Here is a 26847-nt window from a genome sequence, read left to right as displayed (position 1 = left end):
AAGGCCTAAATAGAACAAAAAGGCTGACTCTCCCTCAAGTAAGAGGGAACTCTTCCTGTCTGACTGTGTTTTTGCTGGGACATCGTGTTGCTGTTTTTCCTCCCCCCGCCTCCTTGAATTCAAACTGACATTGGCTCTTCCTGGGCCTCAAGCCTGTCAGCCTTTTAGACTAGAGCTAAATCATGGCTCCCTTGGGTCTCAAGCTTGCTGATTGAGACCTGTTGGAACCTGTTGGCCTCCATAATCACATAAGCCAATTCCTTATGATAAATCTATATCTCCACCCTATTGGTTCTATTTATCCGGAGAACCCTGACTAATACAGAGGAGAGGGGTGTTATAATAAGACATTATTGGTTAGGAACACTTTAGTTCATAACCACTAGCTCAGTCCAGAAAGAATAAGAATGAATGTTTTGAAGGAAGGAACTCAGAGAGAAAGGTCAACAGCCCAAGGCACTTCTTTGTAAGTCTAAGAGATGGGAGTGAGGGTCGGGAGGGAGGGGGGAGGGCACGGTGCATTCTTCTTTGGGAACCACACAACAAAGGAAGAGAGAGGAGCCAAGAGAGAAATAAAGGGATCCTGAAAATAGGTTCTGCCTACCTGATAATACTGTCTGGTATTTTTCCTAATCCTATTAATGCCACTTTCCTTGAGTCATTTTGTCCAGGGGACATTGGCAGAATTTAATTGCTATATGACACAAATTTATAGTATTAATGCCAACACTTCATCCTTTTCAAAAGACAAGTCACCGTATGGAATACTAAGCATAAAATGCAGCTTAATGAAATGGAAGTGGGAGTCGGGTATTAGTAGCATAGAAATATTGAGCAAGTTTATTAAAAAGGGAGAGAGAAAAAAACAAAACTCCACCGAACAGTTGTGTAAAGACCTCAGAAAAGATGTCAAGAGCAGCTGGTAATAAGACAAATGAGCACACATCTCTGAAACAAAACTATTTCTTTATATGCTGATACGTTTATGAAAAAGCATCATCTACTTCTGGTATTTACCAATATAAATATTCACTGAAGCTATAAAATAATTCAAGTTAATTATAAATCTTATTGCACGTGTGCTATACACAAACCATTGCACCAGATCAGAGGTGATAATGGCCTCACGTGGAAGGAACCGTTACAAAGACGCATATTACAAAGCCACAATAATAACAAAGACTAAATTATGTTAACAACAAATTATTTTTTAAAAATGCAGACATGGTCTAAGAAGTAGCCTTTTGGACAACGCTGGGTAATTTTATGTCTCCTGCTACAAGGACTTCTATTGGCAGCACTGGTGAGCAGGCAACAGTACGTGGGTGGCATGGGTGAATGGAGTTGGGAGTTCCCCCGAAGTCTAGGGCATCCTCATGGGACTATAACAAATACCAGTTCAGGATACAGCAGTGAGGGGGATCCAGCAGAGCCTGAAGACAGTAGGAGAATCTGAGGAAACTAGGGAGAGGAGTGTATTGAAGAGGAGAATGGACCCCCTAGCCCAGACCTGTTTTAAGCAAAGTAGTCAGAAATAAGAAGTCCTTGGACACAAAGGTCTTGCTTAAGACTATGGCCACAGTCGATTGCCTGACTCAAAGACAACCTAATAGGCTGGTCTGTGAGGTATCCTGTTACCCAAGTGGCTAACAGACCCAGTAGGATCTTTCCTCATACACAGGGAGGGGTCACTTAGACCAGGGGCCAAGGAAGAATGTCCATGGAGAGTTGAGACAGAGAAGCTGAGCTGTCTAAACGATGTCTCGGTTCTTCATAGGGTCAATTGTGACACTGCTGAGATGGCGTCGTTGTTATAATTAAACCCTAGCACCTGAGGTAATCTGAATGCAAGTGTGATCTGAAAGAACTTGATGTGTATGTGTGTGTGCGTGTGTGTGTGTGTGTGTGTGTGTGTAGCACATGCCTGTACTTGGAGAAGGGCAAGGAAAGCGGATTTAAGAAAAGAATGAGCAGGAAGCAGAGGTGGCCTGAGGCGGAGGGAGAAGAAATGGAAATGTGAAGAGGGAAAGCTATGAAGACACACTTGCTTTGCAACATACAGCTGTGCCCGTGAAGTCACAAAGCTACCTTGGCAAGATGCAGTCCTTCTTCATCTCTGAAGAACTCAGAAATAAGAGACAGGAAGCATGGAGACGAATGCATTCTGAGGGATGAAAACATGAATCCTAGCAACCTGAACACAGTAACAGGAGTCCGGTGCTATTTTCAGAAGCCAGGCTTAAAAACTCTTAGGAGTGAGACATGCTGTAAGCTCATTAATGTGCCCAAATAAGAGGAATTTCTGAAAACACTGCTGGTGTTTTACGTTTATGGGGCCTTCATTTAGAACCAGAGCTTACTTTTTTCTTGATTATAAAATACATGCTTATTGTATTTAGAAAATATAGAATGCATTTAGAAAATATAGAATGCACAAAAATACATCAATGCATGTATGTATGTACGAGTATGTATGCATGCATGCATGTATGTATGTATTATGTATAACTCAGTAATTCCAGGACCCAGAAACATCAAGCCATAGTATAAAAAGTGGTCTGTTACAGAGGTTATGTCTGTACCTAAACTTGGACTAAAACGTGAAAGAGTTAAATTTTAGCTTAGAATCAGTTAGCTTACACCGGTCTACACAATATAGCATCGGGACACCACAATTGACATGAACAACTTGTGAATCAGAATTTCAGGCCTTAAGATATGGAGCTGGTACACTCTCCATTTAGGCTGCCTTTGGTCCGTGCATTCGGGCACGTGTGGTCAACCTGAAGGGTGGCTGTGGATCAGCGGTCACAGACATACCCCCTAAAGAAGCAGGCTACCTTATTTGAGGTACTGTGCTTACTGAAATAATTTCTGCTGTACCAGAGGAACAAGCTGCTCTTTTATTTTATAATGAACTTATTTTAGGGTGTGTCTTGTGGAAGCACCTGAAAATCTCCAATATTTTTATGAGCTGTCATAAACACACACTATCAGAACACGAGAGCTTGAAGAGTTTGGAGTGGACAAAGTAGGGTGAGGGGTAGGTGGCGCTCAAAGCTCTGTCCCCTGCCTGTGGAAGAGGCAAGAGCATGAGGGCAAAGACTCGCTTTCAGGAGCTTCCTCCCCACTGAGCCAGGGATTCAGAGTGGGGAGGGAATGCTGGCCTCTTCCCCTCTCTCCCCACCGCTCATTCTATTTGAGAAGCTCCCCTCCCTCCTGCAGTGTAACCATTCCTTAGCAAAGTGGTTAAGGGTTAGTGACACTGCAAACAAAGGCTTGAACAAGGAGCTGTGTTTGCGATGAGCCAGGCATCCTCCCCACCTCTAGGTCCAGGTGCCCCAACAACTACACAAGAGTTGATGAAGCCTACATTCGTCATCACTTTCCTCTCTGTCTCCAGAGCTTTATTCTTCTGCAAAAGAGTACACAAGTCAACCAATTCGGTTGCTTCTATGATTGACTTTTTCATTGCAAAACAAAATCATTTGTTGAGCTAAGTTGATAACCCAAAATAAGAACTGCTCTTAAAAAGCAGCTAGGACTTGTACCAAGGTTTTCAAGAAATTCTACCAGGTTTGTAAGTGATTTATTGTTCCCACAGTATTGTGATACTAAAGAGAACAAAAGATGTATATTTACAACTAATTATCATTGTTGCTTCAGCAGCACAGCCATTTATTTTAATATTGTAATCAGCAAGTAATGGACAATTAGCCTGACAAAATATCTCAGAAAAATAAATCATCTGCAATCTATCATTTATTAAATTTCATTGATTGAAAGATAGCAATTGTAATATGGGACTTACATCAAAGTAATAGTACCTCTCACAATCCAGAGGTAGACATAGCAACAATAACACAACTACTAAACATACCTGAACTAATTCTGCTTTTAACTCTTCTTTCTCCTCCTCAGAGAGCATGCTAGAGAAGTCGGCACTGGTTACGGCATCCTCATCTCTGCCTTGCAGTGGTTCAGTCTCCAACAAACCTTAGGCAAGATCGAGAAAACACAATGCAATTTTAAAAATGAACACACAAACAAAATCAAAACAGACTCATAGAAGCAGAGACCAAAGGGATGGTTGCCAGAGGGGAGAGGGATGGGTGAAAAAGGTCAAAGGGAATATAGTCCGTAATATTGTGATAAGTTTCTAGGGTGATCACACTGTAAGGTATAGAAATCTCAAATCACTATATTGTACACCTGAAAGTAACATAAATAATATACCATTGTATACCAACTATACTTAAATAAAAAATTAAAAATAATTTTTAAACATGGGTTTAGCTAACTTTTAGTTTCACAGTTTGGAGGACTATATACACTGACCCACCTACTGAAAAGCAACTAAAAATGTCAGGGAAAAGAAACAATTGTTCTAAATGTGTCATGAGCTGTCAAGAAAGTAAAGACTACTAAGAAGAAGAAAAAAAAAAAAAAAAAAAAACGAAGTGAAAAATGGGAAGCCAGAGATGTAAACAAAATAAGTTTTCAGTAGTTCCACATTTGCCACCCAGATGGATCCCAGCTTTGGTTTCCTCTGTCTCAAGGGGCGTAGGGGAGAGAGGATAAAAGCCCAGGGCCACCCAAGGAGAGGACTTTAAGGTGAGACCCCTGCATAAATCCATCTCCACAGGGCTACACCCTGAGAATAAGGTGAACTGGAAATAAATATTTCCTCTCTACACAGGGATCTGCAAGGCAGACTGACTGCCTTGACACTCAGCACTGAATGCACAGACCAAAAGAATCTCCCCTGAGAATTCATAACCCTGAGCGGGCCTGCGTACTTGAACGATTACCACCTGGGTGGTCCAAAGCAACCTTGCTACAGAATTTAGAGTATTAATTTGTAAGCGGGCATTTTCCTGCCAAATCGCGTCATAACGCGGGGCTTTTTTGACATTCTCTTGCCAAAATTAGACTTTCCGTAAAATATTCATATCTTTCGATCTATTTGATATTTTTCTATGAAACTTTCAGTGTTTTAGTTTAAAAAGAGGTCTCTATTTATTTACTTTGCAAAATTTTTGCCGGTTCCAACTAGAGGCGATATGACAAGTTTACTCGTTTCCCACAAAAAATGTGTTAAGACCTTTGTCTACTTTGGATGTTGGAATAGGCAGGTATGGAATCTGGAGCAGCTGCAGCTGTGAGGAAACATCATGGACAAATTGATTCGGACACAGGGAAAGTAGGAAGCGCCTGGGTTCTTGATGACATCGTTGCGCCACAGACTAACCCGGCATAGTTCAATTTCTGTCATGTTACGTGAGAGAAATGCCTTATTATTAAAAATATAGAGAAGTTCCCTAGTGGACTGAATCCCTTGGCATCTGGCCAACTCAAATGCATATGTTCTCTGGAGGGCCCAGGATACAGGAGCACACATATATGGAAGCCTGTGTTATGACATGAGTTATGACAGAGCTGGCATTTATACATCTGTGGGGAGAGGAAGTAATGAGTTATCTGGGAACAAATGGTTACCCATATAGAAAAAAATAAGATTGGACATCTTCACCATTCAGATAAATCAAACTATAAACATTTTATAAGATAATATAGGAATTTACATTTATGAATCTCTAAGTGGGAATGGATTTCTTAAGACACAAAAAAGAACAACAATGAAAGAAAGGATGGAGAAGATTAAGAAGGCCCCTTCATTAAACACACTACGAGGAAAATGCAAAGAGAAGTCACTGATTGGAAGAAGATAACTCCCACATGTATAACTATCAAAAGATTTGTTCCCAGAATATACATACAGAATACCTACAAACCAGTTTTTAAAATGTTAATAACCCAATAGAAAAATGGGCCAAAAGACCGGAACTGATTCTTTATAGGGAGAAATAATGGTTAATAAGCCCAAGAAAACACGCTCAACCTCACTGATGTTCAGGAAAATACAAATTAAATCATTTCACACCCACTGGATTAGCAAAAAGTTAAAAGTCTGACATTACTGAAAGTTGGTGGCTGTGGAGTACAGAAACCCTCATATACTGCTGGCAAGAATATAAATATATATATATATATATATATATATATATATATAACTTGGAAATAATTAACACTATCTAGTAAAATTGAACATTTAGATACCCTACAATTCGGCAATTCCACACCATATATATGCCTGGGACACTTAGACACCAGCACCAGAGCTCATTAATAAGAACTTCCATGGTAGCAAAAAAACGTAAGTCATGCAAAAGTCCACAAAGAAAATAACAGGTAAGAATGCCAGACTGGACAATAGTGAAATGAGGGAACTACAGCCACAGGTGAATGAAATTTGGGAACAAGACGCTGAGTGAAAAGCACAATTTGCAGAAGAACAAAAAGTATGATGATTCCACTTATATGAAGCCCCAAACATGAAAAACTAACTAAAACATTGTTTAGGAATAAAATGATAAAACATTTAGGACCACGGTTTTCTTTGAGGGAAAGAAGGAGATGGGAATGGAGGACCCTATGGCAGCGCTCGGAAGGGTTAACAGCGACACTCCATTTCTGGGAGACTGAATTTCTGTGCCTTAGTATTTTCTGTACTTTAAACTTACTTTGTAAGTATTCTTTTGTACATTTAGCATTATTATTTGATAAACCAATTAAAAATAGCTTTTATCAAAAGTCAAAAGAGAAAGGTAAGTACTTATCCTACAAAACCAGAACATTCTAGTTAAAGAGAGTAAACATAAGGCCGAATCTGCAAAGTTCTTCTGAAGCTGGCCTCACTCTTGAGTTCACTGTCCCCACATCTCTTTGTCTGAATCAACATACCCTAACACAAGTCAGTGAACGTGGCAGCTTGCTTGCCCAAGTTAATCAGGTCCTTGTTTCCTCTATGTACTCCAGAGGCCAGTGTCACTGCTAAATAACATGATGTTTCATTAAGTAATACTGTTTATTATAAAGGAGAGTAAAAGAAAATTACCCATTATTAATCAAAATCACTATTAATCACACCACCCAGAAATACATATCCTTTTGGTCTATCCTTGCTGATATTTCTTCCATGCATACGCCATATCTCCTTATATATTTTTATATCATTTCCTATTGTGAACTTGATTTATTTATTCATTTAATAGGATATCATGAAAATCCTTTATGTCTAAAACCGCTTACCTATATATGTACATTTTTGATGGTTGTACAGTATTTTGTCTCATGCATGAACGATAATTTATCCTGCTTATTGGGGAGCTGCAGGGAACGTCTCCTAGCCAAGTCATTAGGCAAAATTTTGATGATGTCCTATATGTTAGAGGCCAAGGGCACGGACATTTTGAAACCCACAGCCTAATTATCTTCAGGAAAAGCTGTTCCAGTTTCATGTAAGCATCAGCAACCTATAAGAATATCCCCAGACGCAGTATAACAATGTAAATAAGTCATTTAAAGGAGAAAAAACACGGTCATTTATTTCTGCTAGTAAATACTATGTCATATGTGGCCAATGTATTATTATTATTTTTTAGTCATTGTTCCAGGATAAATGTCTAAATCAGGAATCAGCAGCAATTCCAAGCACAGGTTTAAGAGATGGGCGCAGAAGGTAAGCTGCCCCCTGCACTGGGGTTAGGAAACAGTACAGTAGGGCCCTGTAAGAAGACACTGTGATTTTCTCCCCAATTCAGCCTGGTCCAGGAACTAGGACTATTGCTCACATTTAGCTAGAACCCGAATTCTGAAACGTTTCCTCCCATGACAGTATGAGAGAACATATCTGGCCAGGCCAGGAAACAGATAATAGTTCTAAGTAATTAAGACTTTTCAAGACATCAAACATCTTTAGGATCTTCTTATATTCTAGGAAGAAAATAAAATTTAAAATCTGTTTTCCTTGATAATACAAGATTTGGGAAACTTCTAGTGAATTTAGGGAAAGACAGACTTCCCACCTCTAGCAGGAAGCTTCTACTTTTCAGGGGGGAGGGACATAAACTTTATAAAGTGAGATATTCTGCACTAGCCTTCAGCGCAGATCTGTCACACGTCCTACTCCTCAGAGTCATCATGCATCTTTCAAAGTCTCACTCCAGAAATGAACCATTCAGGAAATCTGCCTGGAGGCCAGGTTGCTAGTTAGTTCAGGTCTAATTAGACCGTCTTCATTCTTATCTTTGAAATTAAATGACAGTTCCCCATCTTCTTTTTCTACTTACACCTCTATTTCCCTGCTGCCCTCTCTTCCAGCCGGTTTTCTCCATGTCACACAGTTCAGCACAGGGGCCAAATAAAATGGAATCAAGGCTTGCTGTTCTCACTGGAATATGCTCCACTCACTGGTTAGGGACGTGGCAACCACAGCATGAGGTCAAAGGATAATTGCAGAATCAGAGTAGGGGAAAAGAGAAGTTGGTTAAAAAAATGGTTAACCAGTGAAACTGAGTCAGGACCAGGAGAAAGAAAAAAGGAAATGGTAAGAGATACCAAGTGGCCGATGATAATAATGTAAGAAGGGCAGTAAAATGAGTATAAAATGACCTAGTTACTATGGAAGCAGATATTAGAAGAGATTAAAAACATATTTTTAATAAAAATACTTATTAATGTGCAAAACTGCTCAAGAAGGGCCCAAGTTTTAGCAAGTGTCAGTACATTATGAGGCAATTTCATGAATTTGGTTCTCTGTTCCAAATGCTCTCAGCCTCTGCCCTTTTTGTCTGGCATAGGAAAAAAAAGAGCACTACCTCGGGTGTCAGATCAGGAATTCCATCTGTGGGTTTGCTGCTAATTAGCAGGGTACACTTGACCTCATCTGTAAAATGGATACCTTACAGGATTGTTCAGATTAAATGGCATTCAAGCAGATATGTGAAATGTTCAAAAATTTTAATTTGCATATATAAATTACAGCACCATATTGCTGAAATTGAGAGGAATAGTTTTTAAAAATATTAATTTGCTATATTCTCTTTTGCCTCCCCAAGAATGTAGTATTTCCCTAGTTGGTCTAAGGCATCCATCTATCTGAGGAGGACAGAGGAGCAAAAGAAACACAAAGAAAAAAACACAAAGAAAAAAATAATATTCATATTTTTAGCATTTGAAATTGGATTTGCCAGAAAGGCAAACAGCTCTGCAACACAGGCAATTTTCTTAGGAAGGAATGTTCTCCAACCTTTATTTCCTCTTTGTACATCAAAAGCCAACCCCAGGAAATTCAGTCAAGGAAGTTTCACTTACGTACACAGTGTGCTAGGATTTACCAAAGATGGATGTGCCTCCTGTTCTAACCCTGGGAGACAGTGGAAAGAGGAAAGGGAGAAAGGAGAGAGAAGCTGGGAAATGTGAGTGTCTAACCTTTCTCTTTGGCCTTAACCCAAAAAGATTTGTAGAGGAACCTGCTAGAGATTCTGTTTGCCCCTCCAGACCAGCTCTCAACCTCCCTCCACCCTGCTCTGTGCCCTGGGAGACTGACCTAAGGATTACTGTAAGATTCCTTTACCCTCTGCTTCCTTTCTGCATTGGCCAACAGTGGGGTGGTAGGGAGTGGGAAGCACAGCGCCACAGGAGAGCAGGAGAGAGGGGTGGCAATGGTGACCCCCGACTGCCTCCCTCCCTGACAGGCTGCACTGTCCAAGTTTCAGCTTTCCACGACAAAGGCCACAGCAACTATAAGGAAGCCCTCTTCTACAGCTCAGCTCTTGTCAGGTTCCAAGTGCCCGCCCTCTCCTCTGGCCTAAGGACTATATTGACTTCCGGCTGCTGCTGTTCCAAGGAGCTTCAGTGTCCCCTGTTGGTTTCCCTTAGCTCTTTCCTTCAGTAAACTCTCTGATAGTCCCTTTTGGGCATGCCATCTATCTGCTTCTTTCCTGGTCCCTGGTCCCTCCCTCGTACAGGAAGGCTGGTCCAATCTCCTTTTTGAGCTCTAGAAAAAAATACCTTTCAGGCTACCCCACGCTAATCTGGAGCACAGCCACATGCCTGTAAACTGGACAGGTGCTGGTGGATGGGCAGACCGGTCCTTGGTGTTTAGTTCCCCAACTGACACTTCTGTAGCCAGATAACTATACATGGGATCCAGAACTCTCTACAGTACTCAGGGAGAACAATGCCCCCTTGGCAAGGGGTTGGTGCCTTGGCACGGGGGTTACTGGCCCTGGCCAAAGGTCTAGGTGGAGGAGGTGGAGAACATCTCCCACCAATGAGAGCAAAGGTGAGGCTGAATCAGATTGGAAGGGCTACTAGGTCCAAACCTAGCTGAGGAAGACAAGATCATGAGTCGTATCAGCAGAAAACATCTCATCGTGGGCCCAGCTGCCTGAAGAGCCAGCAGAGAACACAAGGCACTGCATGGGTCCTTCCTGCTTCCATAAACCAGATGCGGCCTTTGCCAGGGCAAGGGAATGGGGAAGCTGACTAAGGAGAAATCTGAGCTAGGGCTCACTTTACTGAGGAATTAAACATTATTTGAAGGGGCTTTAAAAATTATTACATTGGAGTGAACTAAACCTATTTTTCTTCCTCACCACCCAAAGCCTAAGTTCAAACAAAGATCAGATACAGGTTTTAAAAAGAAATAAAAATGGAGCACATGTATGTACACCAAGATGTAGTGTGAATAAATTTTGTGATCCTGCTAGAAGAGTATTTTGCCCCTAAAGACAGTCATTTTATTTTCATTTTCATGCAAGAAAAATATATAGACTTGTTTTGATAAAGGCAGGGAATACCCACAGGTCTGACTGTAGTACAGGAATTGTGCTTATCCATTGGCCAGGTGACATCTTTGGGAAGCAGGTCTGTCTTTGAATACTTGTCAAATGTTACCATATATCTGCTTTCACGATACCTACCAGTGATGACTCAGTGAAGTCCCACACATGGGGCTGAATGACACAACCAACTAAACCACATCCAACTGAGAAGTCACTGTGGCTGGTCCCAGCCTTGCTGACGAGGACCCAAACCCATGCTATGTGGGTTCAGGGTCTGGCTCAGCCAGAAGTTATTGGGCTCTAACTTAGTCTCGTCTGATTCTAAACCTTACACCCTTCCCTGTCTTACAACCATCTGAAGAATAGTAAACAAAATGTTGGCAAGTAGAAATCAAGAGGTGAGTTTTAGATTAAAGTGCCTCCTTCAATCTTGAAATGAAATCACCCATTAGCACCAAGAAACATTTTTAAGGCACCTTGTCAAGCACTCCAACAGATTAGGTCATAGCTTCATGCACATAACTAAAACAGTACAAAAAGCTGCGAGTTAAAATGATCAAAAACTATGATTTCAGATGAGTGAACATATTTTGCATTGCTGGAAAATATATAAAAGTTACAGAATTTCTTTTAAATGGCAAAATAATCTTGCATGTATGCGTGTGTGAACCATATTAAGGAATTAACAAATGAATCCAGCTGTATAACCAAGCAAAGAAAGAAAAGCATATACTTTAAAAAATAACACAAAATTATCCCAGGACTTCATAAAAGAAAGAATACAATAAAGTAGCTTAAATGAAAATTGATCATGTTTTAAATAATAAATTTTAGACTGTAATATTTATTACTTAATTATATTTTCTTCATGATGTTTGGTAAAAATAACCTCAGGCAAACATAAAATTTCAAAAGATCTCCATTTATTCTCCAAGGGAAAAACTATTGAGCTAATCTCATTACTGCTGAATTTATGATTATTTTTCAGTGCACAAAAATTATACATGTTAATTCTAGGAGGGTAGAAATTAAGGATATAAACAAGTTTATTTATCAGAATCCTTTCTGCACATTTACTGAATCTACCACAAAATCCTAAATGTCATTTCGTATGGACCTCCATTATTGAACTGCTGCTTTTCATGCATTTACCAATAACTTGTATCTAGTCTATTATTAAACACGTGCATACCGTGTCTCCCTGAAAATAAGAGCTAGCCGGACCATTAGAGCTGATGGTCTGGCCAGGTCTTACTTTCAGGGAAACATGGTAATAGATAGGACTTTAAATGTGTTTCTTCCTGTTGTCCTGGAGTTTTGGCAGAGGCCTCAAGGGCTGAGAACAATACAATGGGATGGAGCACTCCTACATCCTTGAACCAACGCGTGAACCCTGATGCATGACACACTAAGAGATGTGAAAATTAGTTCTGCCAGGTCACCTACCTTTAGCCTTTGTAAAGAGTAAAGCAAGGAGAGAGCAGCGTTGTAGGAAATTTGCATACACAGACAAGCAATAATTAAAGGCAAACCATACTCTCACCTCCCAGAGGTCACCACTATAAAACCTTCATGTACATCTCTCCAGATCTTTTCCTATACACTGCACAGTTTTTCTTCACTTAACATTTCTGAAATCAGGATGCCTCTTACAATCAGTGGTGTCTTAATTGGCAGCTTTTTTCTTTCTTAGTGGTATATAAAACAATGAGTATCTTAAAATCTTTGGCATCTTAGCTTTGAAAAATATAACAGAGATAAATATACTTAAAATATAATATGTATGAAATACATAGTTAGGTATATCCATATATCTAAAAATGAGATCACATCTCCTAAACCTTCTCAAGTGTCCAGGGTGGTACACTTGAAGGTTTCTCCCAAACCTTGTTCAACGAATGTCTCCAGAGTTAATCCCCTAGGATGGAAAAACAAGCCATCAGGTCTTCTTGCTGCCCCTTTCATATCTTTTCATTACCTGTCATATTTGTCTATCCCTTTTAATTTCCGTTGCTGTAACAGTGATTCAGGTTTTGTCACCACACACTTAGCTAAATTTTATCTCCTTGCTTGTACTCTCTTTCCCCACCATCCAGTCTACACAACACTCAAATCAGTATTTCGAGCACATTACTTTCCTCATGTCAAAATCGAGTTGAAGAAAACATTCAGCGGATGGAATTGCTCCAAGTATAAATTTGAAGATTCTTAAACCAGCATTCAAAATCTTCCATGCCTGGCTACTACTAGTGACCATTCCAATGAGCCTGTCTATGATTTTCCCACCAAATCCATGAAACCTGCCAGGCTACCATATGCAGTGTCCCTCAGTCATGTTCTATGCAATCCTATGCTTTTGTGTCACTCCATCACTCACGAGGGCCTCTCTCCTCTTCCTCTTCAGTCTCTCTTCTAAGACCCCTAGCAAGTTGCCAACATCACTAGATTAATGAGTAACATGTTGTGTGCCTTCAATTGACCTAAAATTTTGATGATTTTGCTTTCTATCCATATTATTTTATGCATTACTATATACTACAAAATACTACATATAGTATAAGCTACATTATGACTTGCATTATAAATTGCATTAATTTTATATATCATATATTATCTGTTATATATAATTTTACACATATTATATATTACTATAATTATAGCTACACAAGTTTATGAAAAAATATTTCAGACATTGTCTTGTAGAAGTTTATCGTCCTTCTTAAAACATGAAGAACACATGAGTCACCAATATTAATAGCATTGTTTTCTAATACTTTGGTATCATTTAATAATGCATCTTAAAAAAGAATCATATATGTAATTCCCAGTCTGAGTATACTAAACAGTGGAATAAAGAAAGATTTTATGCTTTTTACTAAGTATTTTATCTGAAGATACTGCTGAGGTTGTAGATTAAATTAAATTCTTATACTCCATTTCCCACTTTTTAAAAATATGCTGATTAGGTGACAATCCCAATAGTTAGATGTTGATTAAAACTGACTCTAAGATCTAAAGAAAAATTTGTGACTGGCCAAAACCAAATCCTGGTTAAATATGGAAGTGACATGCTATTATAGATAGAGATCAACAAATATATGGAAATATTTCCTTCCCTTCTCATTCATCCAATTGTAGAAGGCAACTGTCTCTGACTGCAGAGGAAACAGAACTTTGACATAAAATTCTCAGGCTGTGTATTGTTGAAGCCATCAAAATTCAATAGACTACTAAAGATAGCAGAAAACATATGAGACCCAATAGTTAAACATGTACTGAATGTTCCTGAAGGGGGGGCAACCTTTAAGGAGGTCAAACCCATTAGGGATGCACATAAACCTAAATGATCATTTCTGTGGTAAGGTCTGACCAGGACTGCTACTCAGCTCCAGGGATGAGAATCCCAGAGACCCTGAACATGCCCAAGTACCTACGGCTTCCCTGGTCTCATGCCCAACCCACGATTTTAGGGCCCTCCTGAAGGCACTGAGAGCTGTAGATATTTGTGGTGATGGATAGGAAATGCTCGCCCTATAGCTATAGTGGCACTGCCCAGGGCCATGGGAGTGGCTTGCTTCATGACATCATTTTACTGGACCAACTATAGAAACTATCATTGCATTCAGGCACGGCTTTGATTACTGTGTAAAACCAGCTGGCCATTCAGGCTGGCATCCCCAGGTTGGCTACATATTTGAAAGGTATAATATTCCAAGATATAATATATGAGGCTTAAATTCATGTCATTTTCTGTGGTTCTTTAGGTTCAGAAGTTTTATTTTACCAGTTCACACTGCAGTTAACTGGCCTCTTAGATGACAGTTCCTACTAACAAATCTCCTGGGAGACTGATTTGCCAAGTAGAACAAATACGTTAGGGCAAATTCTGTGCTCTTTACATCCTCAGAATAAAATCAATTTGGGAAACCAAACGAACAACAAAAGATTATTTGGTAAGCATTGGGAAGAAGAGAGTTACATGATTTCAAGATATTGTAGCACTTATACTGTATTTTAACTGCACAATTCACTGTCTTTCTCCTCCTTTAGATTATGAGGTACTTCATTCACTGTTAAAACTATGTGCTAAATAAATACATATGGAATCATTTAATTAGCTCTCATCACCTTACATATGTACTATATGCTTACAAATTAACTGGGATGTTCAGCCAGTGGAACATCTCTCTTATTGTCGTGTTTCAGGTAAAATAACTAAGACTTACAAGTGATGCAATGGGCATTGAAAGAAATTGCAAATAACATGTGACAGAGAAGGAAGAGTCAGCACACATCAGTATATCAGTTGTCCTGGTACCACGACTCCATTTTTGTTATTGCATCTAGTCGCTTCAAAGACTGCATTAAGCCAGAGATTAGCTGTCATTCTATCAACATTCTGCCTGAGTTTATTCAAAGTCTCTAGCCCCTTGAAAAGGCTACAAGTGAAAAAGATTAAGATGCTCTTCAGGATATGACAGGTGACTCTAGAACGTTTACTGCAATTGGTAATAGGAGACACCTACAGCAGGACCTTATCCAACATCCTGGTAAGTTGAAAACTAATGCATATCTTAGGTTATTTGTGGTAGAAGGGTGTCTCTTCATGCCACCAGGACATAGCTGTGCTATACTTTCCAACCTCCATGTTGTTTAGAGTATTTCAATACAAGAAAACTTCAGTTAACTGTGAATACTGTAGAATATTTTTTTAAATTGTTTTATAAGTAGGGCAAGGGAACAAGTATAGAAGACATCAGGTTTTCTGAAATGAAAGACAGAAATAGAGAAGCTTAAGTTCCTTACAGATGAGGTGGTAGGTGTGTTCCTCCAGGGGCTGCTTCTGAACTTCAGTGCAGTGGGACCCACTTGAATCACAAGCAAATGGGGAGCCGCTCAGACCAGAGCTTTTATTCCTCACATGAGGTCACATGACCTCACCCACAACAATGGCTTCTGTGCTAGTTATGAGCATTTCAGTGACCACACTCAAAACCACAGAGGAAAACACTAAGTCAATTTTCAGTTAAAAGATGTAAAATATTTATCACAAATCTCCTCAGCTGCAAATGTAAGATTTAGGCATTTGGGATATTCTTCCCATTTCTAACCACCATTTGCTACTTTTTGAAAGCACAGTTTGACACACATACAAAATAGATGCACACTGGATAAAACTGCCACTCAGACCAAAATAACCCCAAAACAAAGACATAAAAACACAGCAGCCACAAATCTGTGAATAAAAATACCAAACAAATAGTTATGGAAAAACCAAAAATAGCTAATGTTCCTGATGGATAGACTCTAGGAACTTCCTTTTCTGAATGAAGATCTGCATTTCATTAAAAAAAAAAAAAAAGTATTATAGGAATATATATATATAGACAAACCAAACATAGGTAGACCATTATAACCTTTCAACCATCCTTTTCTCTGCATCCCCACCCGCATTGTACACACCTCCCCACCCCCCATAAAATTTACCTCTCCTGGAACTCAAGAAAGGAAGCCAAACATGAAAAAAGATAAACCTCAGAATTTAACACCCAGTCTTAGATTTTTTTTGCTTCCAGCAAGAAGGGAGACAAAGACAGTCTAGTCTCACTTATATGACTAAGAAAATTCCAGGGTAATAAATTATTCTGAATTCAAATTCATTAACAAAAAGCAACACTCATTTAAAGAAAAAGAAATCCCATTTCTCTCCTTCCTCCTCTCCTCCCTCCTCCTTCTTCTTATACCATCAGAAATAGACTTGAGAACTGGATTTTCCATTCTTTCATTTGGTGAGTCGTCCTGAGATACCCAAGCTACAGCCCAGAACTCTGGGACCAGTTTATACTTCCTCCAACCCCTGAGGGAGTGAGACAGACACAGCTGTGCTTGTGGTTAGCTTCACTGGACAGGCTACATTCCCATCCTCAGTCATTCCTTGAATGCTCACTGGTCTTTATAAAGTGCTGGGCCATCCTTTAGGGCAAGTTCAGGAAAATAGTAAAACCATTCCCTTTTCAATGGAAGACATCCAACATGAATGTGAAGCAGGACAAAATCTAACACCCCCTCCCCAAGGCATACATAAGAAAGGGGTAGGTAGTACGAAAGACCTCTTCAGACATGCCTGAGCTTATTAATGTTCTCTAGTCCTTACAAAACATCAAGGCTACAGTGAGGGTTAGAATTACGTCTTGACACCAACAAGGAAAGCCTGGATGTATGCCTTTTGGTATTGCAGACAGATTCAGAGGCCTGATCACTTAAAAAGCATTGGTCAGAGGTATAAGCAGTCTTCACTTTACTGTAAGCAATCAGTCCAGTAACATTCACATTTCTCTCGTTTCACTTATCAAATCTTTAGCATTTCAAATAGCTGCTACTGACAATGTGTCCAGCAGAAGAATCTCTTTTTCTCTTAAACTCTGGGTAGGGAAATAAATACTACAAGATGAAAATATGTGTTTCTGAATCATGAAATGTTTAGTAAAAATAAAAGATGCAAGGATTAGAAAAGTTTAACACAAGTCAATGCAATGGCCAAGTAAAATATGAAAAGACAACCTTACTAGTAATAAAGGAAATGCAAATTGAAATCACAAAGATATACCTCTTTTTTTTTTTTTTTTCTCATTTAAGAGATTAGCAAAAATGCAAAAGTTGGATAATACCCTGTATGGGCAAGGTTATGGTGAAATAGGTTCTCTAATGTGTCACTGTCTTCTGGACTATGACAGCTGATTGAGAGACTTTTTGACCTTGCCATCCCACTCTTGAGAATCAATCCTACAAAAAAAAAAAAAAAAAAGCTGATCTAAGAAGATAGATAGTAAACATTTACTGCGGCATTGTTGGTAGTGGTAGAAAACTATAAAAACCCAGACGCCCATTAGTAGGGGACCAAATGAAACACGTAGAGTGTACCCACACTGCACACTATTTTTTTCAGTTATTAAAAATACTGACCAGAAGGAATGTTCATTGTATATTGTCAAATGTAAAAACCAAGTTGCTGAGTCATGGTTGCATATAATCCATTAGGGAGAGAAATGAAAATTGTTGGGAAAGGCAGTCCCATGCATACAGTCTTTGGACCCCACTTGGCCAAAGAAGAATGGATCTTGGGCCTGGAACACTTCCTACCAAGAGACACAGAGCCCACATAGCCTGTTGTCAGCTTGGCTTATCACCTTGTGAGGAAATACCTTTCCCTATCTTAGACTCAGTACGAGCTCTTTTGTTCTGCTTAAGCATGGGGGTGTCAGTGGCCCTCAGGCGCACCACCAGTTTTCAGTATTTCAGACTCCACGAAGGAGGGGTTGGAGTCCTTCCCTCCATTGCTGATAGTGTTAGAAAGAAGAGGGGTGTACATAGGCCAGTTGCCCTGCATCAGCTGCTGGGAGCATAGTGGGGACCTGTTAGCTGTAAGGGACTGATGCACACCACTCAAGCTGATCTTGCTCTGTCTCTTCTCCATGTAAGTACAGTGTTGTTCCATCCAGTGATTGTGGTGTTTTCATTGGCAACTCAAATCCCAAGACGCAACAGACAGTGGTATTTGGATCCCTCCCCTGACACTGGTACACAGTGTTATGCTCTCTGGGGTTTAATAACCAGTACACAGTACTCTGCTTAATAAAAATATCTTTTATATGTGAATTGAAATGTCCATGTAGTTTGTATGAGCATTGAAAAAGCTGAGAAAAGCTACATACCAAATTGTTAATGCTGATTACTGCAAAAGGGTGAGACTGGATGGATAAGGAAAAGAAAACTCTTGCTTACATACCTCTGCAGTACTTGGCTGGTTGCATAACGTGCAATGGACTAAATCTTTGTGTCTCCCCAAATTCATATGTTGAAATCATAATCCTGAATGTGATAGTATTAGGAGGTGGGGCCTTTGGGAGGTGATTAGGTCACAAGGGTGGAGTCCTCATGAATGGGATTAGTGCCTTGTAAAAGAGGCCCCAGGAAGCTTTCGCACCCCTGCCATCATGTGAGGACACAGCAAAAAGATGGCTATCTATGAACCAGAAAGAGGGCTCTCACCAAACGTGGAAGTTGTTGGCACTTTGATCTTAGATTTCCCAGCCTCTAGAATTGTAAGAAACAAATATGCATTGTTTAAGCCACCCTGTCTATGGATTTTGTTATAGCAGCCGGAATGGATGAAGATAGCATGTAATTGTCAAACATTTTGAAAACTTGTATTTTAAATTGAATTTACATACAAATAAAATTGAAAAGGATTACAGAAATTGAAAATTTTAGATATAGACATAAGATACTATCTATCCTCACCAAATTTTGTAAGAAAGATAGTACTTAAATCCTGGCTGCTTATTTTTAATGATATCCTGAAAATGAGACTATAGGTTCAGGAGTTGCATGGTGGCAAATACTGCCTCACAACTGGTATAGTAAGGAAGTCCTTCCTAACATCTAACTCAGATTACTCTCACCACCATCAAAGCCTCATTCCCATTTAGGTCAATCAACCAAAATTCATTTATTATTATCCTTTCTCAATGGATTTATTAAACAAATACACAATATCGTTGATCTGGTATTATTATACTACCACAATATTTACTGAGATATTCAGCAAACTATTACTGAAGAAAACAAAAAAGATGAAATACGTTAAATGTCCAAAAATGGAGGCTTATTTATATACGTTATGGGAAATCCATACAAGGGAACATTATGCATCATTAAAAAATCATTTTCCAGAAAAACAATTAGTGATAACATTAAAAGCTCAAAATATCATGTTAAAAATACACAAAACTGTAGTTTCAAATTTTTTATCAAATATTATATAAAATGCATTTATTTTCTATGCATAGAAAAAGAGTATAAGGAGGAAATCCACAAAAATCTTAAAAATGAATACTACTGGCAAGTGGATTTATAGGTAATTTTTCATTTACTTCTTACTACTTTCCTGCATTCTAAAATAAACATATATTAATAAAAAAAAATGTAGACCTTTCTTGATTGGGTTCTTTGGGGCCCCTACGTCATACATATTCCACCTAAGGATAAGCTGGTCTATAACATCACAGTAGAAACTTGGATGGCTTTTCACTGGGTACAGAATAAAATATAACCCTTCAGAGTCCTTCAGCCTTTCTCCATCTGACAGCCTAGTCTCCAGCCACTAGTTTTACCTGTTACTCTCAACGCCTTGGGCACTTTCTGCTCCCTTTCCTCTCCTCATACTACGGTTGGCAAGTCACACTCTTTCCTTCCATCTTCATGTGTCCAACTTTATTCATCCTCAAAGCCCAAATCAAATGGTTCCTACACTGTGAAGCTTTTCTCTCAGTTAGCGGCTTCCTCATGTATCTTACCTGTTCTTACTGGTTCCATCCTAGCACTTATCACATTGAATTTAGTGTGCATTGGTCCTTACCTATGAACTCTTCAAGAGGAGAAACACTGTCTTAATCTGGCTGAATCCCCAGCACTGAACACAGTTGTAGCACAGAATAGGTGCCCAAAACTATTTGATGAATAAGTGAATATATAATTAAATAAGAATAAAATACAAGTTTATATCCCGTGAAACCACACAAAATTATTGGAACCTCTGTCCAAAACTCACCAAGGAAACAGAAAAAACAAGAAGAATCACTGAATCGGCAATGTTTATCCTGAGAGTGCCACAGGGTTTTGAAAGAGAAACTAACGAATCGTAATTAAAAACAAAAATCAAAGGTCATTTTAAAAAATCCATACTAGAGAAGATAGATTTTTTTCTATGTACAAGAGTAGAAAGAATAGATGAGTCTTTTCAATGCTAAATGTTATCACCAAAGGATAATATACATACAGTACATAAACCATCAAGTAACTCGTCTCACTTTATGGTTTTGGTTATCAATGAGAGGCAAACACACACTCTTCTAAATCATGAATGGTGATTTTATTTCAAACATAGAATGAAGGAACATGAATAAATTTTCACATATGTAAACCATGCCAATAGGATCCAGGCAAAGTAGGTCTGGATTTTAGAAGGTATCCAATGGGACAGTATCTTTGGACACCAGCTGAGCAGGGACAGAGAGAACACATAGTTCCAAAGTTCAACTGCCCCGTAAGAATTTTGTCTGTATCTCTTAGACAGTGCTCATGTCCCTACTGCAATCAGAAATCACACTCCAGCTGATGGACACACAGCCGTTGATCCCTCTGGGGATAAATGACTACTGAGGAACATCTAAAAATCAGGTCATGTTGAATTATTGAGAAACTGTATATATCTGCTGTCTCTATTTTCTGAAAACATTTCAAATGGAAGTTTTGTAAAAGAAAATATGAACTTAAGTCTATCTTTGGCTGGTGCAATTGTAGTCACTTTTCAACACATTTTTAACAAATGACTGAAATCTAGAATTATTTTTAAAAAAATAGATCAAACTACCTTAAGAATTTACTAATGGAATTTATGGTATGCTAAACATGGAAGCAGGAAGAGGCCCAAATTCTTTTAAAATTTTTCCCAGTTGGCAAACAAAACTGGAAAAAAAAAAGTTGAAAGTCTGCAAAAAAGATGACTGAAATAAGGATTTTAGTAATAATCATTTGTTTTGAAAATGTATGTTCTTTTAAAAATGGTGCCAGAAGTTGCTAGACCATGGACTAGCAATTGCAGAACACGGCAAAGACTGTGGGACCTCTACATGTCCCAGGGAACCCAGCCAGGCAGTTGGGTGGTGATCCACCCACTAAGGAGACTTCACCTAACAATGGAACAATGTGGAAGTACAACGAAAGTCAAGCTTTAAAAATGCCCTGTGACTCCAAAGCATTTTCATGAAGCTATTTTAAAATTTTTATCAGCATCTGATTTCCAATATTTTGTGATATCAGTACTCAATTCTAGCACATTTCACTTTTATATTTAAGGCAAGATAACCCTAAATATTTCTTTTTCCTTTAGAGTCTCATTTGACTTGACATAAAACTCTATACACAGAATTTAACAAGGGACTTTTTCTTGGTCCTCTGTGTCATGCAAATATCAGTATTTATTTAGTAAACATACAAATCTATCAAAAACTTTAGGCTGTATTATTGTAAAATATTGAAATCGACAAAATCCAGCCTTACTGCAATAAACTCAGTTGAGTAGTTAAAATTGCTTAAACTTTTTTAAAAAATCCTTTACTTTCTCTTTAGAATGAAGGAAAAGTTTTCTTTCACCAGAATTGGATTTAGTTTCACAGCAGTATGTAGATTCTGTAGGCTCTCTGACTCTTTAAGTGCCAGGTGTAGTCAGTGATGTTAGTGTGTTAACATATTATTTTTCCTAAGGATGAAGGAAAATCAGCCTTGTCCATTTTTGTTATGACTACCCAGCTGGATGGGTTTCTCAACCAGGCACTATTGATAATTTGGGCTGGGGAATTCTTTGTTGTGTCCTGTGCATTATAGGATGTTCAGTAGTATATGTGGCCTTTAACTGACAAATACCAGTAGTACCCTTCCCTCCAGTTGTGATTATTAAAAATGTCTCCACACATTGGCCAATGTCCCCTGTGGGGCAAAATGACGCTCCTTCAGAACCACTGTGAAAGCTCTACTCTCCCACAGAGACAACTCCATCTCCATAACTGTGGCTCTAGGAGGAAGCTGATACTTGTTTTCACAATGTCAGGTACTGGGCTGAGGGTTTTACTCACATTAATTCATAAGGGTAGGTATCACTATCCCTAATTTGTAGAAAACTGATGTGCACAGAATGTGGTCAAGATGAGTTCCTTTATTTTTTCTATATTCAAGTGACCTATCACCTTAGTGTGCCCCTGGACCTCCCAGCTTTAGAAGCTGGCCATGTGTTTGTAAATAGATTTCCCCTGCCCCCTGCATCCAAGTATGTGTGTACAGGGATAGAATTGAAGCAGCCACTGCAAGTGGAAAATAAAGGAGAGGAACTTTGCAAATTTCCCATCTCCAGTGAATAGGTGAAAAATCACTTATCAATCTGGCCCTTATAGGTTTCAAATACTACACAAGACAACTGTGAAGACAGAAGGCACCAAAAACTCAAATTGCCTTAAAGGGTTTAAAGCACTGTAAGAGCCTCCAGTGGCTGAAAACCTTTTGGGTTGCCTCTGCTATAATCAGGATTCACTGGAAACAAACCATAGATCTTCCGTCCCTGAAGGCAGACAGACCTTGGCTTGGGTTCCTTCTCCTCTCAGAGAACAAAACAGAATTCAAGATCATACTCAGATTAGGCAGAGAGCCACGGTGTTGGTTTGAAGCCCAGGGTATTATCCTAGTTCCTGGTAGGGCTTGACAGTGGTGACCTTCCCAGGTCCTCGCTTCTGTTTATTTAACTGGTGCCACGGGCTCACTCAGAGGTCCCTGGGCCTTGAGTCCCTGATCACCTTGACCATTGTCGTCTGCTCAGCATTGCCTGCATGGATCCCAGCAATGAGCTTCTGTTAACCACATCCTGTTGTGACATTCCCTTACCTCTTCATTTCCTTGTTTTCTGGAGACACTAGTGACTCTACTGCTTCAGATAATGGATAATTCAAATGTCTTTTTAGACTCTGAAAATAGACAGTGCAACCCCTCACCTCTGAGGCTTAGTGAGCTTCAACTCCCTTTAGACTCTTCCACTTTACCAGTCATGTACTCTTTTGCTTGCTTAGTTCTTACCACTCATCTGAATCCTTAGCACTAAAATGAAAGGAAAAGCAACTTGACAAGGGGTTCTAATCTTGCAGGGTACGTCTTAGTTGAGAAGCACTCTTATTTCTGAAGTGTGACCTAACTACAAGAAAATACATTATACGTTATTTTAGCGGTAGCCAAGTTTTCATACTAGATTTGTACTGTTATTATATTTTACTTTGTATAGAAAATAGACTGCTTTTAAAAAAATCCTTTCAACTATTCTGTGTCTTGAGAATTCTGAACCGTACACTCAAAAAAGTCATTACTTTTGGGCCGGCCAGGGAGTAAGAGGGGAATATCTCCTGCTTTAGGGGATAAACATTTCTCTAAAATGCTGATAGAAAAAGAACTCAAAATGAACCTAAAAATGAGTTGCAGAAAAATATGGAAAGTTACATCCCTTGCAATTCTGAGCCTGTAAACTTGACTGATACCCACTCTAGACTGAACTGGATTGCTTGGTGCATGTGTGTGGTTTAGAATTATTTAATTAGAGCTCATGAAGAGAACAGACCTACCAAAATGAAAAACTGAAATGATTCAAGGGTTTGGAAGGTCAACGTGGTAACATGTAAAAACAGATTTTAGTCTGGAAAAGGGAAATCTCACATCAGGAGGTGAGTTAAAAGGAAAAGGATAACAGCTGCTCTCTCAGCAAGCAGTAAGAAAATTGAAATAAAATTTTTAGCAAGCACGCTTTTGAGTCGGTTTAGGAAATACTTCCAGATAATAAATTTAATGGCACTCCTCATGGTCTAGGAAAAGCTGAAAAAATCTTTTCTGGAGATCCTCAGTAGGAGATTCACCACATAACTATCCAGATTAAAAGCACAGACTTGGCCAGATACCTCTAAGGAATAGATGTAAGGTTGTTGCTTTTTATTTTCCTATCTAATGATTCAGGAATATGACTACTCCTTTGATAAAAAGGGAAGTGAATTCTAATGCTGGGTCTGCCACTAGCTGGGTAAAGCGGTTCTGCACAGGATTCTTACTCATTCTGACCTCTATGCCTCAGGTGTAAAGTAAGATTGGACAGCATGTCATACTGAGGAATCTGTTTAGATACCATGGTGATAAGGAAGAGTCTAAGAATAAAATGTGATATCGAATACATAAATATGAGAAAAAAGGGAAGTTCTATTTTCATGGAAATTTGTCACACAATTTTACTGGAATTGGATAAATACCGACACATATTATGAATAAACACCAAAGACATGTCATGGATAAATAAGCCTTTTTTCAAGTTATTCAATGTCATATACTTTATACAAGCTAACAGAAAAACGACCATTTAACATGTAGTACATTTCTTAAAAATAATTTGGCGATCGTTGGTCGTGTTTTGAGACAGAAGCCCAGTTGTTGATTACTTACATTTCTTCTATTTGTAGGGCAACGTATCAAAACTTGTTTATACATTAAAACTATAATTAAGCTCTTACATTACTGAAACAGTAATTAAACTTTGGACCTGCCCCAGACGTGTCTGTGGCCAATCCAGGTTCATGTTTGATCTAATTATCTCTCTGTGACAGTCACAAGGATTAAGGCTACGAGATGAGGATTTAAAATAGAATATAGAATGTCTTACAAACAACCACAACTTTGGAAGCTATGGAAAGCTTATCTTCCTTGTTTTCCTGAGCCTTTGATGATTCATACACTTAAAGCAACCTTGCACATCTGTTATTTTAAGCTCTCCTGATGGGCAGCCAATGTTGAAAACCACTGATTTTAAATAATATGATGTAAGTGGCACCGCTGTGAGCCACAAACATCATAATATATATATGTACATAATATATATACATAATATGTACATAATATATATATACACATATAGCTATATCTCCATCCATGTATATGTATGTATATATGTGTATATATATGTTATTTTTTCTTTTTTGGGGGGGTCAGGGGGAAGCAGATACAAGGAGGCACATCACACTGGGTGACAAGCAGCCTGCTGGCAAGACCCAGGACAATGGTAGCCAGAGATAGGGACACCACCATAACCAGACAGAGGTACAAGAAGAGGTCGACCCCTCCACACCATGGTCACCAGCCTTTCCAAGAAAGATCAGCGGCCCCAGGGTGACATCTGCTTCTTCTGTCACAGGCCTGCAACTACAGGAAGCAGGCTTGTGCCACTATCTCACTAGGAGGGAGAGCCTCCTGGAAGGGCCCGGAAAGCCATAGCCACCCTTATTACAGGATGAGATATCAGCAGTACCTTCTACTGGGAACCAGCTATTGGAGGACTTGTCCCAAGTCCTGGAAATACAATGATTATTAGAGCAGACAGGGTCTCTGCTCTCATGAAGCTTAAGAGACACATGCTGAGCAGACAAGCAACAGTTTACCTGGTTGGGGTACTGCTACAGTACAAAAGGATACTGTGACAGAGCGATTAGAGACACAGCCTGCAGTAGTGTGAGGGTTCAGAGGAAGACTTCCTAAGATGGGTCAGCTGTGAGGGACCCAAGACAGATGCCAGGTCACACTCAAAAACAAAAAACAAACAAACAAACAAAAAACAAAACAAAACACAAAAAACAAAAAACAAAACAAAACAGGTTTCCAAGGAGAGGTAACAACAAATTCAAAAGCCCTAAGGTTAAAACCTGTCTGTGCATCAAAGGGTCAAATGATGCAAGTGTGATTAGGGCAGCTCCAGATGACAATGCTGTCTGTTTGTCCAGTATTATCAGGAAATTCCACCTAGTTGCCTTTTCCATAGATCTCACATGCACTTAATGTTAAACTGTTTAAAAACTACTCATTTACACAAAATCTTTCTCAGTGAAGGTGGATAGAAAAAAAAGTGCATGACATATTTTTCTCATCCTGAAAGAACAAAATAGAGATCCTCAATGTACCCAGCCAACTCCAAGTCAAGAAAGAATGTATTTAACATTTTTAGTCAAGGTCTAAGCCATGTACGATAGGATCAGAGCGGTGCTTAAGGAAGAAAACACTATTTTTCTGATGCTACAGTGTGCTTCATGGGTGACTGCAGGGGCTTTTAAACAGCTTTAAACAAAAAGATCAGAAAATGCTGAGACTATAGCGTCGGTGTGTCTTCCAGATCTTTCCCTGCTGTCAACTGTCATTTCTAATTGGCTGTCAATCAGAAGTTGCCAAGGAAAATGAAAAAGTCACACTTAATCCTGTAACTGCATAAATAAGCTTGAAATCCAAAGGTGGTCCCAGTCAGCAATTAGAACTAAAAGGCATGGGGCTTTGTATTAGCGTTTTGTTTTTTGTTTTTCGTTTTTTTAAATTCTCTGGCTATGTAAATCATGACGATCTAAGAGAACTGATCTATAAATTGAACTGTCAGTGTTCTCCTCCAGAGAAACAAAAGCTCTTTGGGTTGTGAGCTCCTTGCAGGCCTAGCATGGCCGTTATCCCTCTCTGCAAGGCTCAAGGAAGAGCTGCTGCACGATGA

General features: G+C 39.1%; 1 protein-coding gene across 7 annotated transcripts in view; it reads right to left on the bottom strand.

Moving 5' to 3' along the window:
* Positions 1 to 26847, bottom strand: part of TPD52L1 (TPD52 like 1) — an 80593-nt gene that overhangs the window by 30545 nt on the left and 23201 nt on the right. For all 7 annotated transcript variants that reach the window (XM_019729490.2, XM_019729497.2, XM_074333532.1 and 4 more), the window contains exon 2: positions 3881 to 3996. In XM_019729490.2, coding sequence (XP_019585049.1) covers positions 3881 to 3996 — 116 coding nt within the window. The remainder of the gene's footprint in view (positions 1 to 3880; positions 3997 to 26847) is intronic.

Source organism: Rhinolophus sinicus, linkage group LG05 (assembly GCF_036562045.2).
Source record: "Rhinolophus sinicus isolate RSC01 linkage group LG05, ASM3656204v1, whole genome shotgun sequence".
Classification (NCBI taxonomy): domain Eukaryota; kingdom Metazoa; phylum Chordata; class Mammalia; order Chiroptera; family Rhinolophidae; genus Rhinolophus; species Rhinolophus sinicus.
This window is presented reverse-complemented; position numbering and strand designations above follow the sequence as displayed.